This window comes from Morchella sextelata, assembly GCF_020137385.1.
Source record: "Morchella sextelata strain SCLS chromosome Unknown scls_3, whole genome shotgun sequence".
Lineage (NCBI taxonomy): Eukaryota > Fungi > Ascomycota > Pezizomycetes > Pezizales > Morchellaceae > Morchella > Morchella sextelata.
Window position 1 is genome coordinate 1,991,920 of NW_025408618.1, and position 12,948 is coordinate 2,004,867.

Sequence of the window (12,948 nt, forward strand, 5' to 3'; positions counted from 1 at the left end):
GACCTGGTGGGTTGTGTTTATTCAGTTTTTTTTTTCCATCTCTTAAGGATGTTTATCCATCTAATTTTCATACATTTATGTAACAGTCTCTGCTGTGCCTCCAGTCATCACCTCCTGTATGATTAGCAGCAAACAATATGCAGTGAATATGCTATGAGCAGATGTAAGCTCTCCCAAAATTCCAAAGTGTTCATTCCCCAAGGCAATTGCAGCTACTGTCACCCACTACTGCAAATCACTGAGCCATGAGTGCCTAGCTTGTGTTCTGTTGTTAGGTTTAGGGTTCACTTGTCAGTTGTGTGTTGTGTGAGGGGGCTGTTGATTTCTCGGCTTCCCTTTCTCTCGGCATCCCGATATCTATTGATTCGGCCCGACTCCCCTCCTTCCTTCCCTTTCCCCCCTTCCCCACATCATCTTTCGGCATTCGGCATCTCTTTCCATCATCTCCTTCATCCCGTTTATCATCATCTCCATCACGGGTAGTCTTTCCATCCCGTGCCGAAACTTTATTTTCTTCCTCCCCACCGAAACTTTATCGTTCCGTCGACATGTCTGCATCACTCGCACATGATCAACTTCCCAACGTTGCCGCGGCATCCGGTCGCCCCCTTCTTCCGAAGGGAAGGCCCGAGAATCCCGATGCAGTCGGTTACGTCCAAGTCACCGACGAAATCCACCAAGTAGAAAGTCCACAGGTCGGCGTCGCCAAGACTAAAGCAGCCACCGAAACCCCGCCAGTCGAGGCCGACGGTAACGCAGTAGCCGGGGCTCCGCAAGTCGCTGCCGGTGATCCCAATAATGACCCGCAAGTCGGTGCCGGCAATGACAACCGGACAGGCTCCGGAGGCGGGAAGCCGCTTTTGCCCCGTGAGGTGATCGAGATCTTTATCCACGACCTCAAAACTCATCCCTTTGCCAATGAGGAGGATGTACGGAAGATCAAGGCCCTCCCGGCCGACTTCCTGGCCAGCAAGCTTAATAAATTCAAGACCGATTTGTCCACCGGCTTCTTGAAGCATATGCCCGGCCGCGGCGCGCTTGGTGAAGAAATTTGCCCTGTACATAGCAGGGTCAAGTCGTGCGTGTTGTTCGACTTAATCAAATGCGTCCGCGATGAGGCCTGGAAGGACAGTAGGGGCTTCTTCGACGCCCGCTTGGAGAACAAGTTCGTTAAGCTCTTGATTAATGTCAACTTGGTCTGGGATGAGAAGTTTTTTAAAGGAAAGATCGTCGTCCCTCCAAACGATTCGCTCGTCTTGTTTAATCCGTACGCGGAACATAAGTTGTTCCAGCTTAAGGACTGCGCTGGGTGCTTCTTGCGCCGCATTTTGAGCGATCCGAGGTGTGTCTTCGCATTGCTCGCGGCCGTCGAGTTCAGGATTCGTTTCGACCGTATCCCTGAGAAGAATGCTCCGCATCTCTATAGGTACATGGAGACTGCCTGGCAGATCTTGGCTACCGAGTACCCCGACTTGTGGGAGACTGTTGGCAATCCTGATACTGTACGCAGGCGTGTCAGCACTGATGTGAGGGCGTTGGTTGTGCTTGCGAGGGAATATGAGAGGTCTGACTAGGGTCAGATGCCTTCTGCTTTTGATGACTAAGGTAAGATTTCGAAGTGTGTTCTGGTGTAGCTGCCTGTGCTTCTTGCTAACATGTCTTCTACTAGGAAGCTGGACGGGATGATGGTGCGTGCGCCAAAGGAGGGGCGGCCTTTTAATTTCGGCGAATGTGTTAGCTACGTTTCCAACCTTACACGCCGATAACCACTACTACCTCCGACAAGTACCAACCACGTTACAATTACAATCCTTTCAGATTTCCTATTAATGTTTCTCATGCCCCTCGTACAAGTCTTCAAATTTCCCTTTCCTAATTTTCCCCAGTCTCTGCCCTTAATACGCTGCTCATGATAACTACCCCGAACCCGTTTCCTTTCTTTCTTAACCGTTGTCGTCTCGTTTCTGGAGTCTCCTAGGATGGTGGTCTCGGTGTCTGGGTTGTTTTTTACATGTATGTATTTTTTAGAATTGCGGCTTCGGCGCTTTTGGGGATTGTGTTTTTTTCTTTCTGCTTTTTTGTCTCTCAGCATGGCTGGCGCCTTTGGTGTTTGGTTTTGGGTACATGGAAGGAGTATTGTTATCATATGGTTTTTTCTTCTTTTTTTTCTCTTTCCTGTCAAGATGCGACTATTCGACTTGAGGTGTGCGCCTTAATGTTGCTTAGGCTTAGCATATTCATTTCATGTACAATACCTTTGTGGGGATTAAAAATGAAAAGGGAAGTCGATTCGGAGTCAAATACTTTGCTTCTAATGTTTGGGCTGTGTTCTTCTTGTTGAGACTTGATAGTCGTTCGCGGGAGGCCGGTATTGTGGGAGTATCTTTTAAGTACAATTAATCTTGGGTTCCAGGGAAATGACAGACATACAGTTACTCGATATCCTCCTACTAGCAGATAAAGGACAAATGGAGCTAAATAGGACCATATATGGCCATCTGGTCTCTTTTCCCAATCGTTATAATTACATACGAAATAGTGCATGTTCTCCTACCAAAAGACCTCTTGCCACTAACAGCTCAAACCGCCCGCTTTGTCTTTTTCTTCCCATGTGTCGCGGCGGGTCTATCGAGGGACAATGCATTATTCCTCTTCTAAAAGTACTGGTCATGAGAGTTGAGTATTGAAGGTTCATACCTACCTGATATCGACGCCGTCCGGACCTCAGGCTCGAGGAGTTCGGAGCTATACATCGATACCGTACCTAATTAACTATCAAGACCACCCTGTCCGTCCTTATCGCCTTCTTGCGCTCGCCGCTGTCTAAACTAATAATTGCCGAAGCTCGTTACCTCCAGCTGGTGTTGGCCGGTGCATGATCACGACTAGCAAGCCATACTTCCCCGCAGATTCCAAGGTCTCTTCGATCCCATAATTGACCCCTCCGTGTTCCCCTAGAGCCCACCCGCTCCGCAGCACCGGGAAAAGGGTAGCGAGAGGGGCGGTTGGTCATTCCCCCCGTCTAGATGGTCTGTCCGTACCTGACCGGCCGGCCGGCCGGGGCTGCTTTTAATATGGAATGCTTCCCGCACGCCGGGAGGAACTCGACTACAACTTTCCAAGCTCCACACGCGCTCTTTTGGAGGAGCGCCTGGATACAGCAGAACCACTACACTACCTTGAAGAAGCAATCAACCAATCAGTAAAACCGCTGCTGCGAGAAACGACCGCTGAGCGCGGGCCGAGTGATATTACATGATTGCAGGTTTAGCGGGCTAACCCTCTCTTCACGTGTCAGACTCAGCTACGCGATCCGGCTCATTAAAAAAGCCGGTAGTCAAGTATCCAAGGGTGTTTGGAAGCCGCCAAGGTGTGTTATCGGTGGGAAAACCAGGTAGCAGCGACTCCTGGTAGTACGAAATGACTTGGATTGCGATCAAGATAGGGTAGAGAAATGCATGTCTCTGTCTTAGTTGACATGACGCCCCTTTTTTCGAGTATGGTGTGGACGTTCTGCAAATTCCCCGGGCGCAGTTATCAGAAGCAGCTTGTTGGGTCACAACCCAGCTATACTGGGGTTTTTTGCTACCATTCCCCCACAACTGAATAACAAGTACGTGCAGTCTCCTCATGTCTATTAATTCTCATCTTAATGGGAAAATTTATTCTTGGCTCTTAGTCATAGAAAGGAGAGGGAAGGTTTGCGCAACATCCGTCGAGTGATATTCTGTGATGAGTTGTGTTATTTGAATGAATAAGAAAGTGTAAAATATACCAGGACCAGCTGTGAAACAAAGAAATTGAATACATCTTCTCGAGGAAAATGAAATAATATATATGTGCTAAAACAATACAACAAACAATTTTTACCAAAGACAGTTATAATACATACACAACCCAATCTTTGCCAGATGAAATAAGTAGGCCAAAAGGATTGAATCCCAAAGAAAACAGAACCCCAAAATACAGTACATCTCTATGTCTTAATGAATAAATGATCTATAACGCCTTCCCACCCTTGGGTTCGTGGTCGTGGTCGTGGTGCTCATGTTTCTCCAACTCAAGGGATTGTTCCTTCTCCACGAACTCGGTCTGCTCGGCTACTCCCTCTTCTACAAATCTAACCTTGACCCTCCTGATTCCTCTCACCTCCGCGCCAACGATTTCTCGTAACTCTTCCTCAATCCTAGCAGTCTGTGCCACGGTGGTGCCAACCGGAACCTCGACCGTCAGCTCGGCAAGAAGGTTCTGTCCAGATTTAAGTCCACCAACGCCCCGAAGGCTCAGTCTTTCCTGTCGTAGAGCGAGGGCCTTCTCCGCAGCTTCCTTAATATCACCCCTAACCTCATCATCAAGTCCGACGTCGACAAGTTCCGTTAGCGCAGCCCTAGTGTTTCCGAAGCCCGCAGTGATAACCATTATGGAGACAAGGAGACCGCCAACGGGGTCGAGCCAGCTTGCGTTATCAAGGAAATGCGAACCGGTGATGGATGCAAGGGCGACGACGGCGGTCAAGGAGTCGATTCTGTGGTGGACCGCGTTCGAGGCAAGGACGGAGGATTTACGTTCTTTGGCAACTTTCATAGCTGTAGGTAGGAGCGAACATTAGTGTTTGAATTCCAGTGGATGGTGTGAGGTAAACTTACTGGCTTGGTACAGCCATTCTTTGATGAGAATTGATGCCGCTGCGAGCCATGCTGCATTCACATTTGGTCCCAGATCGGTATGCGAGTGTGAGTGACCGTGGCCATGTCCGTGGCCGTGGGCCGCATGTGCCAAGGCCTCAGCGTGATCCAAAAAGAACTGTGCATACAAGGCGTCCAAAGCGTGATATCCTGATAGGTCGCCTGCCTGTCAGAATAAAAGCTCCCAGAGACAAGTAGCTTAGTGAGACGAACCCATAAGTAACCCGCCAACCAGCAACAAGCTACTGACACCCAAGCTTCCCATGCTCTCTATCTTTCCATAACCGTTGGGAAATCGTTCTGTTGGTTTCTTTAGGGCAAAAGATACTGTAGCTAATGTCATGATATCTGAGATGAGATCTGTCAGGGAATGAAATGCATCCGCGATCTGTAGCGAGTCATTTGTTTAGCTTAACCTCTTGCGCTTTCATCTTCTCTCTCGGGGTGGGGATAGCTACCAGAGCTTGCGAATTGAAGTACCAGCCACCAATCCCTTTTCCGATAGCCATCCCGACGTTTGTGTACAGGCCCAGTCGTGTAATTCTCACACCAGCATCTGCCTTGTTTTTCGACGTCAGGTAGGTATTGTCATGGTGGTGATGGTGACCATGTGAGTGGCCACCGTGGTCCCGTTGCTGTGAGGATGCCATATTTCTGAGTTTGTAGATTAGGGGTCTGCTGGCAGATGACTGAACGAGTGCTGTGTTTGGGACCTGGGCCTGGTGATAGTTCGTGATGGAGGATCTAGAGTTAGACGATGGTAATGTGGTCGAGAAGGAGCGGCAATGGTTAGGGCGCGGTAGTACAACAGGTTCACTACTAGTAGATACCTTGAGGGAACGTGTTCGTAGCGAACGGATAAGCAGCAGAGATCTTGGATGGAAGGGCCGGGCCCAGGGCAAGATATATCGTCCACCACCATCGCCAATGCTAACATGAGCGCCCTGTCCTCCCCCTCGACATCTCATTCCCCCACAAACCCCGTTAAAACCACTCACTACGCCTCGCAGCACAGGGAGACGCATCTGCTGCGGACGTATCTACTTTTGCGCTCCTTTTTTTTTTCCTTTTTCCCTTTGATTTAGGCGGGGCGGGGAACGACGGCCGCGTGGAGTTTCAGATTGGCTGTATGAGATCGCGTGCTCAGGTATATCGCGTATTGCGTACCTTACTGAAGTTTGTCGAGGGGGGACTTCAATATTCTTTTCGTCGTCGAGGGCTACGTACTTTAGACAGTTCTGTACTGTTCTGTCCGCTCATGCAGGAACGACCCACCCTGCTCCTTGCCTGCCCTTGCTCGAAAAAGTTGCTGCTCGGAGTCAGAAAACACCGGTGGTGGAGTACTTCCCCATTCTGCTCTGATAGGATCCACTACCAGTGACGCAAGTCTCTCTACTCGAGGACCCTGAATAGTCGAGTAAGTCCGAAAGTTTTGAAAAGCAATAATTTCAATTCGTAGGTCTAGGTGGATCGCACTGGCTTGTACTCTATCAATCCCTAATACATGAAACCCCATTTCAACCATATTTTATATTAACCCCCTTCCCTCCCCCGCGTCAATCAGGCACAACCAGGCCTCTTGCCGGAAGTAAGCAAACAACCTTCTCTGCTCAACTCAGATTAGGTCCTGTTGTAGGCATCTTGACAGGCCAACGTCATCTATCTCGGAACACTACCCGCCGAGGCCCAGAGAAGCTTAATCCTGGAGGGCCCGTTTGCTCCGTCGAAGCCTCGATACTTGAAACGCCGCGTAAGCGTTCGACGTGAACGAGCCTGGTTCGCGGGACCATCAAACTGATTGAAAAAGGACACGAATGCATGCCCAATTTCACGCACAAGAGTCCGAAGAAGGCAGGAAAGACAGCGTGAAGTCGATAAGAGGGGTTGAAGGTTTCAAAAATTAAGACTGTTACACAGGCAGGACACAGGACGAAAGGGAATCTATCAATTAAAAATTATCATTATGGTTATTGTTATTGGGCTATACTATAGATCCGCTAGAATCGAGCCATCTCTAAATTCTATATACACAGGAGGGGGGAAGTTTTACTTCATACTACAAACAAGTATGAAGGTGGATGGTTATGACCCTCGCTGATTCCCAACTTCTCCTCTGAACAGTTACATTCATCGAAGCCAGGCGCCCAGCCATGGGCCCGTATAGTTGTTCTCTGCCAGCACGAAAACCCCCTTCCGATATGTGGCTTTGACACCACAGAAGGAGGCCGTAAGTAATGTGTTTTTTTTGCTGGCAGTCTGTCTAAGGAGAGAAGAGGAGTTTGAGGCTCTCGACCTTTTTATACCCAGATGCCAAGCGTCATTTTTTTGCCGATTGGGCTTACGTGAATCTTGTCCCCTGCCAAGCCATCTGCTGTCTCATCCAACTTTAGATCTTGGTAAGAGGAATGAAGAGATGGAATAGAACACCAAGGTACACGGGGCATGGTCATCTGCTTGAGGTACGTTTTAAGCACGTCATAATGTCCCTCGATGAGCTTAAGAGTCAAGACGGTGCTTGTGACCTCTTCGACAAAACTCTAATATGTAGTTAAACCTACGTGGAGTTCCTTTCCTTCCTTTGACTAAACTTTAAAACTCCTGGGAATGAACAATGTCTGTAACGGGCATGCATGCAGTAATTTGCGGAACAACTAACCAGCGACGGGGCGAACCTAGATCCCCCCAGTACGGAAGGTCGATGTGACGGTTTCACTTGCGGTTACGGTTACACACACGATAAGAGGGAAAACGGATCGAGTGATACTTCATGAGTGTATAATTATGTCTCGTTAAGTATCATTGTCTATTCTAAAGATCATTACAGTCCCCACAAACATAACATGCCTCTATCGTCTACTCGGATTAAAACGCCTGAACCCGATGTAATAACTTCCAGTAAACCTGCTCAAATCCAGTTCAGGTATTGAAGCAGAAAAAGGGTGAGAGAGAGAAAGATGAAATGCTACGATATCAATTGCCCTAAAGGTAAAGAGCAAGATTTAATTCGTAGCATAACCGTGATCCCGCAATTTTTCGTTCCCGAAGCCTTCATAACCGCTCGACATTTTGATCTAGCCCTACACCAACTTTTTTTTTTATCGTTTCGTCGCTACCCAAGTTTTCTCATATATCAAAGCCATATAGAAAGAAAAGAATCAGGACAAAAGAGAAAGAAAAAAAAAGGAAACGACCGGTGGATATTCTCAAGGAAGTTAACAGAAGTGAAAAGTATACCAACCTATATGAAAACCCAAACAACCATGAACCAAATAATGGGGCAAAACGAATAAGAGATAAAAGAAAAAGAAAACCTTAAACCGTTTCCAATGAAATAATGATAATAATAATAATAATGATAATAAAAAATTGAAGAACCAACCCACCAAGATTATGAAAAGCGTCAAGAATATTCTTCCCTACTCTGACAGTATCTGATTTAATGTTTTGCGGCACATCCTCCACAAGTAACAACCCAGTACCTGTTACAACTATCACATAGCCATACCTCTCTCTCGCATCTTTCACAAAGCCCCCTTGGCCCGTCCAACATGGCAATTCTTCTCCCAGGCCTTGCCCCTGTCTGACCCGCCCCGCCGCGGCTTCCACCAGGTGAGTTGTTCCTCCTCCTGGGCAGATGCGGTAGTACCATTGGTGCAAATCCTCCTACCAGGTGCGGATGTGGATTCCCAATACCAGCACCCACTGCTGCTGGCAAATATGGCTGTATCATTTGTGCAACAGGGCCCTGATTTTGGTGTGTATGATTTCCCACTTGAACTACATCTGCAGTTGCGGTTTGGTTTTGATTTGGAGCTGGTGCGGGTGCTGGTACTAGTGTTGGTGCTGACGCTGGTATAGGAGCCGGAGGCGTGGCTGGACCGGGGCCCCACTGCGCATGAGCAACTTCAGGAGTAGATTGTGTTGTTAATGCTGTGGGAATTGGGAGAGGTGGATTAAGTGAAGATCCGGAAGCAGATGATGAAGACACAGGCGCTGACATCGATTGTGCGGTTTCACTATTCCATGCTGACTGACCGTAAGGTGGAGTTTGAACACCATTTGCATCCGCCACAGAAGTAGCTAAGAGACCTTGCCAGATAGCACCGCTGGGCTGCCCACCATCTACATTTGGTTCCTGGGAAGAGTTGGTGGTATCCGTATTTAAATCTTGGCTAATAATTGCGTCGATGTTACTAGGCTCTCCTAAGTCTGGGGGGAGTGCAGGACCAAATTCAATATTATGATGAGTAAGAGGAGTCAAAGTGACTGCTGGAGTGATAGTATCAGGTGGCTGTACTGTAGAGTTTGGTGGTAAATTGGGATCGGTACCAGTTCCAGGATAGGTCTGTGTACTCATCTGCATCAGCGTCTGATCTGGGACAGTTGCTTGTGTCTGATTATCATGCTGTGGATGGTGCAACGTCCCAAGTCCGTACTGCGCGGGATCCTGGAGAAAGAGGTTACTCGCCCATCCATTTGTGCCCCCGCCACCGCCATTGCCACCGTTACCACCGTTCATCACAGTCACCGTTGGCCAACCGTTGGCACCAAAGGTTAAATGACCAGTGCCAAAGGTAGCCACAGCCGTAGCCGCAGCCACACCCCCACCCGCACCAGCACCAGCACCCGCACCCGCACCCGCACCCGCACCCACACCCACACCCGCACCCGCACCCGCACCCGCACCAACACCAGCACCAACACCAGCACCAACACCAACACCAACACCAGCACCAGCACCAGCACCAGCACCCGGGAACGCACCTGGCATATTGAGTAGTATATTATGGTTCGGGGGGTACATGTTATTCATAATATTCATGGCATGCTGCTGTACCTGCTGATTTATTTGCTGATTCCCTTGCTGGAGTTGGTTCATTGGAGCCTGTAAGTTTTGTGGTTGATTAATTGTATTAGGGAGTGCGTGTCTCGGAATTCTGAAGATACGCCCATCCTCTGACATAAGAATTCTTTCCCCAGGAAGGCGCGGAAGTGGGTAATGGTAAGAACGACGGGCATTGCCTTTGTCATTGTTGCTAGAAACTGAGGGTTCACCGCTTTGAGATGGAGCTTGAGGATTGTGCTCCCGGGAATTTGCCAAGTCGGGGATAATTCCATCGAAGGAATCAAAATCGTCGGCATCGAACCCGTAAGGACTACTCTGACGCCACCTACCATTGTCTGAACTAGTGGCACAGCCTGCACCTTGGCAAAAGAGAACATCGACGTCAAGGCCGAGACAGCCCGCAATCGAGTTGAGACTCCCAATATTACGCCCAAAGGGACAATCTTTGGAATAGTTCCACTCTTTTTTCCCTCGAAATCTTTCAGGTGGGTCCACATACAGTCCACCAACATTCGCGACCTCAAGGCGCCTCAACGACAAACAAGGGAGACCAAATTCTGCTAATTCTTCGACGGTGGCAGGAAGTGGGTATGGAATACTAGTCAAATCCTCTGATAGAGTCGGCGCTTGCTGTTGTAATTGCTGCTGGGCAATTATCGCGCCGATTTGAGCGTTGCCAGCAGCTTGCGCAGCGGGGGCACCAAAAGGTTGAAGGACATTTGGAGGCCCATTTAGCTGATGCTGCGCGGCAACAACTGCAGCTTGCTGTGATGCCCTCAGCCTCAGTTCTCTGCGCTTGGGGGCAGTTACAGCTATCAAGATTTTTTTTAAGAAGTTATTGATGTCGGTAATCTCGACCTGTGGGCAATCTGTAATGCACAGCTTATCTAAACGTAGCGATTGATCGGCGAGAAGCCGATAAGCCCCTGGAGAAATAGACCCAAATTCCTTGGCGAAGAACCCGTTAGTTACACCGTGATCAATATCCAGATCAAGGTCGCCATTTGAATGAATTGTCTGCCTCTCACGAAGTAACTCCGGTAGTCCTGGGATTTTACCACCAGAAGAAGCAGCAATTAAGAGCTTAACAGATCTGCCAGTGATAGCTGTGCCCGTCAATGTGATGGAACGAAGAAACCTCCAAGGACCAACATAAGCCTTCCCTATTCCTTCGCCAACGGTGACAGTTCGTCCATCGGATAATAACCGACGCTGAGTTGATGGGCCTGGGCGAAGGGAGCGATGTAATACTGTGATGAGATCCTTATTTTTGACCTCTGGAAGATGGGCAAAAGAGATCTCGCGAGCATAGAGGGGATGGAGGGGCTGAACAAGTAGATACAGTTGACGAGAGACCAACTGTAGCGAAAGGATGTCTGACACATGAGGTAGCTCAGGGAGTATGGACTCAAGGATGACTGGATTGGTGAGGATGTCAGGGCCTCTCGAAGCGGGTGGCGGGGGTAGGACCTGCATGTCCGCAGTGTCTTGGAAGACGAGGGCTTCCAGTCGAGCGGAGAGCTTTGAGGCAGCCGTGGTGACGGATGTACGATAAGACGTGAGTGAACTTTTGGGGGGCTTTGTGAGGAGGAGCAAAGAGCTGCTACTGTCGTTGTGACGATTGCGATAGTGGGGATTAAAGATCCACCGGTTATATCCGAAAGCTCTCGATAGTAGTGATAACGATGATTGCGATGGCTGAAGAATATGGGCGGAGTTAATTGCTAGAACAGCGATTTAGAAATTGATGCTCAAAAAAGTCGGGGTAAATGGAACATTTGGGTCTGTGGTGATGACGATGTGAATGGTGGGGAGAGAGTACTGCGACCGAACACCGAAAGACCAAGAGCTTGACTGTACCCCAGAGCGTTCTTTTTTTTTTTTTTTTTTTTTAATCCTTGGCGATTATCAAATCACTACGTGATAACATATATTACTTTGCTTTGAGAATGAATGAACGGTTTGCTACTTGTGCAGTCAGGACTTGGTACGAAAGAGTCTTTTATTTGAGCCTATTCAGTCCTGTAAAAAAAAAAAAAAAAAGAACAAGGCCAATTTTTACGAGAAACTGGTTTCTTTTGATGATATGCCTTTGTATTTTACTACATGTAGTACCGGTACATCCATACGCTACTGTACACAAGTAATAATTTCAAAAATTGAAAGGCTTCGCTGTTGATTTTTCGATTGTCGCAGCGATCTGTTTCTTGAATTACCCTTCATGGAACTATGCAGGCGACATGAACAAGTGTGTAGAAGCTATGGTATCAACGCTTTCCATCGGCCTAAAACCGAGAGCGGGAAAGGGGCCAGCGAGGCAAGGAGCTTTGCGGACAAACCAGAGGGAAGTGGACGCCTGAACCCTAGGCCTAAGTGCTGTTTTCAAACACTCATCTGCAGATCATATATGTGCCTACATACCTAAGTATTTACTCTACATACATGGAGTAAACAAAGTAGAGTAGGTACCTACAAGCATGTGTCTTTGTTAACTGTCGAATAATGAGCTACTCAAACCCTCTCGTAGGTCCTTGAGTGAAGCAATATCTATTTACAAGCAGTTTAGTGGGTGCACATATGGGTGTTTAGTGAGGTGGAACTTCATCATACTCAAACTTTGTCTATGGGATAAACCCAGGCCCTGGATCCTCCGACAGAACAGGAAGAGAAGGGTAAAATAAAGAGGCCTAATCGTTACATCATTGGCAACGTGATACTTACCGCTGGGTGTTGTGCCACAGCCCATAGGATGTATGAGCAGCACTTTACCTGTTCACCTGACCAAGATTCAGCCTGTTGACAGGAGATCTTTGATGCAGTCTCATTGCCTTAAACCCCGCGACAAGCATTGTTGCTTATCGATTGGGCACTTGCTACCGGATGATTACGATGATCACCGAAGGGAATCAGGTCCTTTTAGACTGTCCACGGGTCTGGGAGCAGAGTAGCGGATTTCTTTGTTCGACCCCATCCATCATCCCTTACTAGAGAGTAGAGCACCTAATTTCCTGTAGGTACATGTACATGTAGTCACTGTATATATGTAGGTTAGATACATTTCATAGAGCCTATTTGAAATGGGACGAATAAATTATCCAGAGAGACCTATTGTAATGGGTAGATAACTACTACGAACCAGCAAGTGTTTTGTTATCTAGAGTACCGGAAACCCCTCCTCAATCTCATCTCTTGCACTGGCAGAAGCAGGAGAAGCAGCTCCGGGTTCCAACGGTCTTAGCCGAAGAATACCGTTTCTGTACCCTAAAGATTAGATAACCTCGGAAGTCTGGATCTTAGGTAGGCACTCTGGGTAAGTGAAGGAAGGCCCTATCTGATGTGTTGTACTGTAGATAGGCGGACAACGCAGGCACAAGAACTGGAAAAGGGGACCGGGCCGTCAGAAGCAAGTGGAAGGGG

General features: G+C 48.1%; 3 protein-coding genes across 3 annotated transcripts; 1 reads left to right on the forward strand and 2 right to left on the reverse strand.

The window, feature by feature from the left end:
- Window positions 1–548: 548 nt before the first annotated feature.
- H6S33_009344 (uncharacterized protein) lies at window positions 549–1,574 on the forward strand (the record flags this gene model as incomplete). The annotated part of the gene is made up of 1 exon (XM_044840729.1): window positions 549–1,574. One exon carries the CDS (start codon window positions 549–551, stop codon window positions 1,572–1,574), a length of 1,026 nt encoding a protein of 341 aa, XP_044698159.1.
- Window positions 1,575–3,999: 2,425 nt separating this feature from the next.
- Window positions 4,000–5,335, reverse strand: H6S33_009345 (uncharacterized protein; the record flags this gene model as incomplete). Its single annotated transcript, XM_044840730.1, has 4 exons — window positions 4,000–4,586; window positions 4,647–4,847; window positions 4,899–5,073; window positions 5,234–5,335. 4 exons carry the CDS (start codon window positions 5,333–5,335, stop codon window positions 4,000–4,002), a joined length of 1,065 nt encoding a protein of 354 aa, XP_044698160.1.
- Window positions 5,336–8,206: 2,871 nt separating this feature from the next.
- H6S33_009346 (uncharacterized protein) lies at window positions 8,207–12,380 on the reverse strand (the record flags this gene model as incomplete). Its single annotated transcript, XM_044840732.1, has 3 exons — window positions 8,207–8,311; window positions 8,353–11,229; window positions 12,309–12,380. The coding sequence occupies 3 exons, from the start codon at window positions 12,378–12,380 to the stop codon at window positions 8,207–8,209; spliced, it is 3,054 nt and encodes a 1,017-aa protein (XP_044698161.1).
- Window positions 12,381–12,948: the final 568 nt, after the last annotated feature.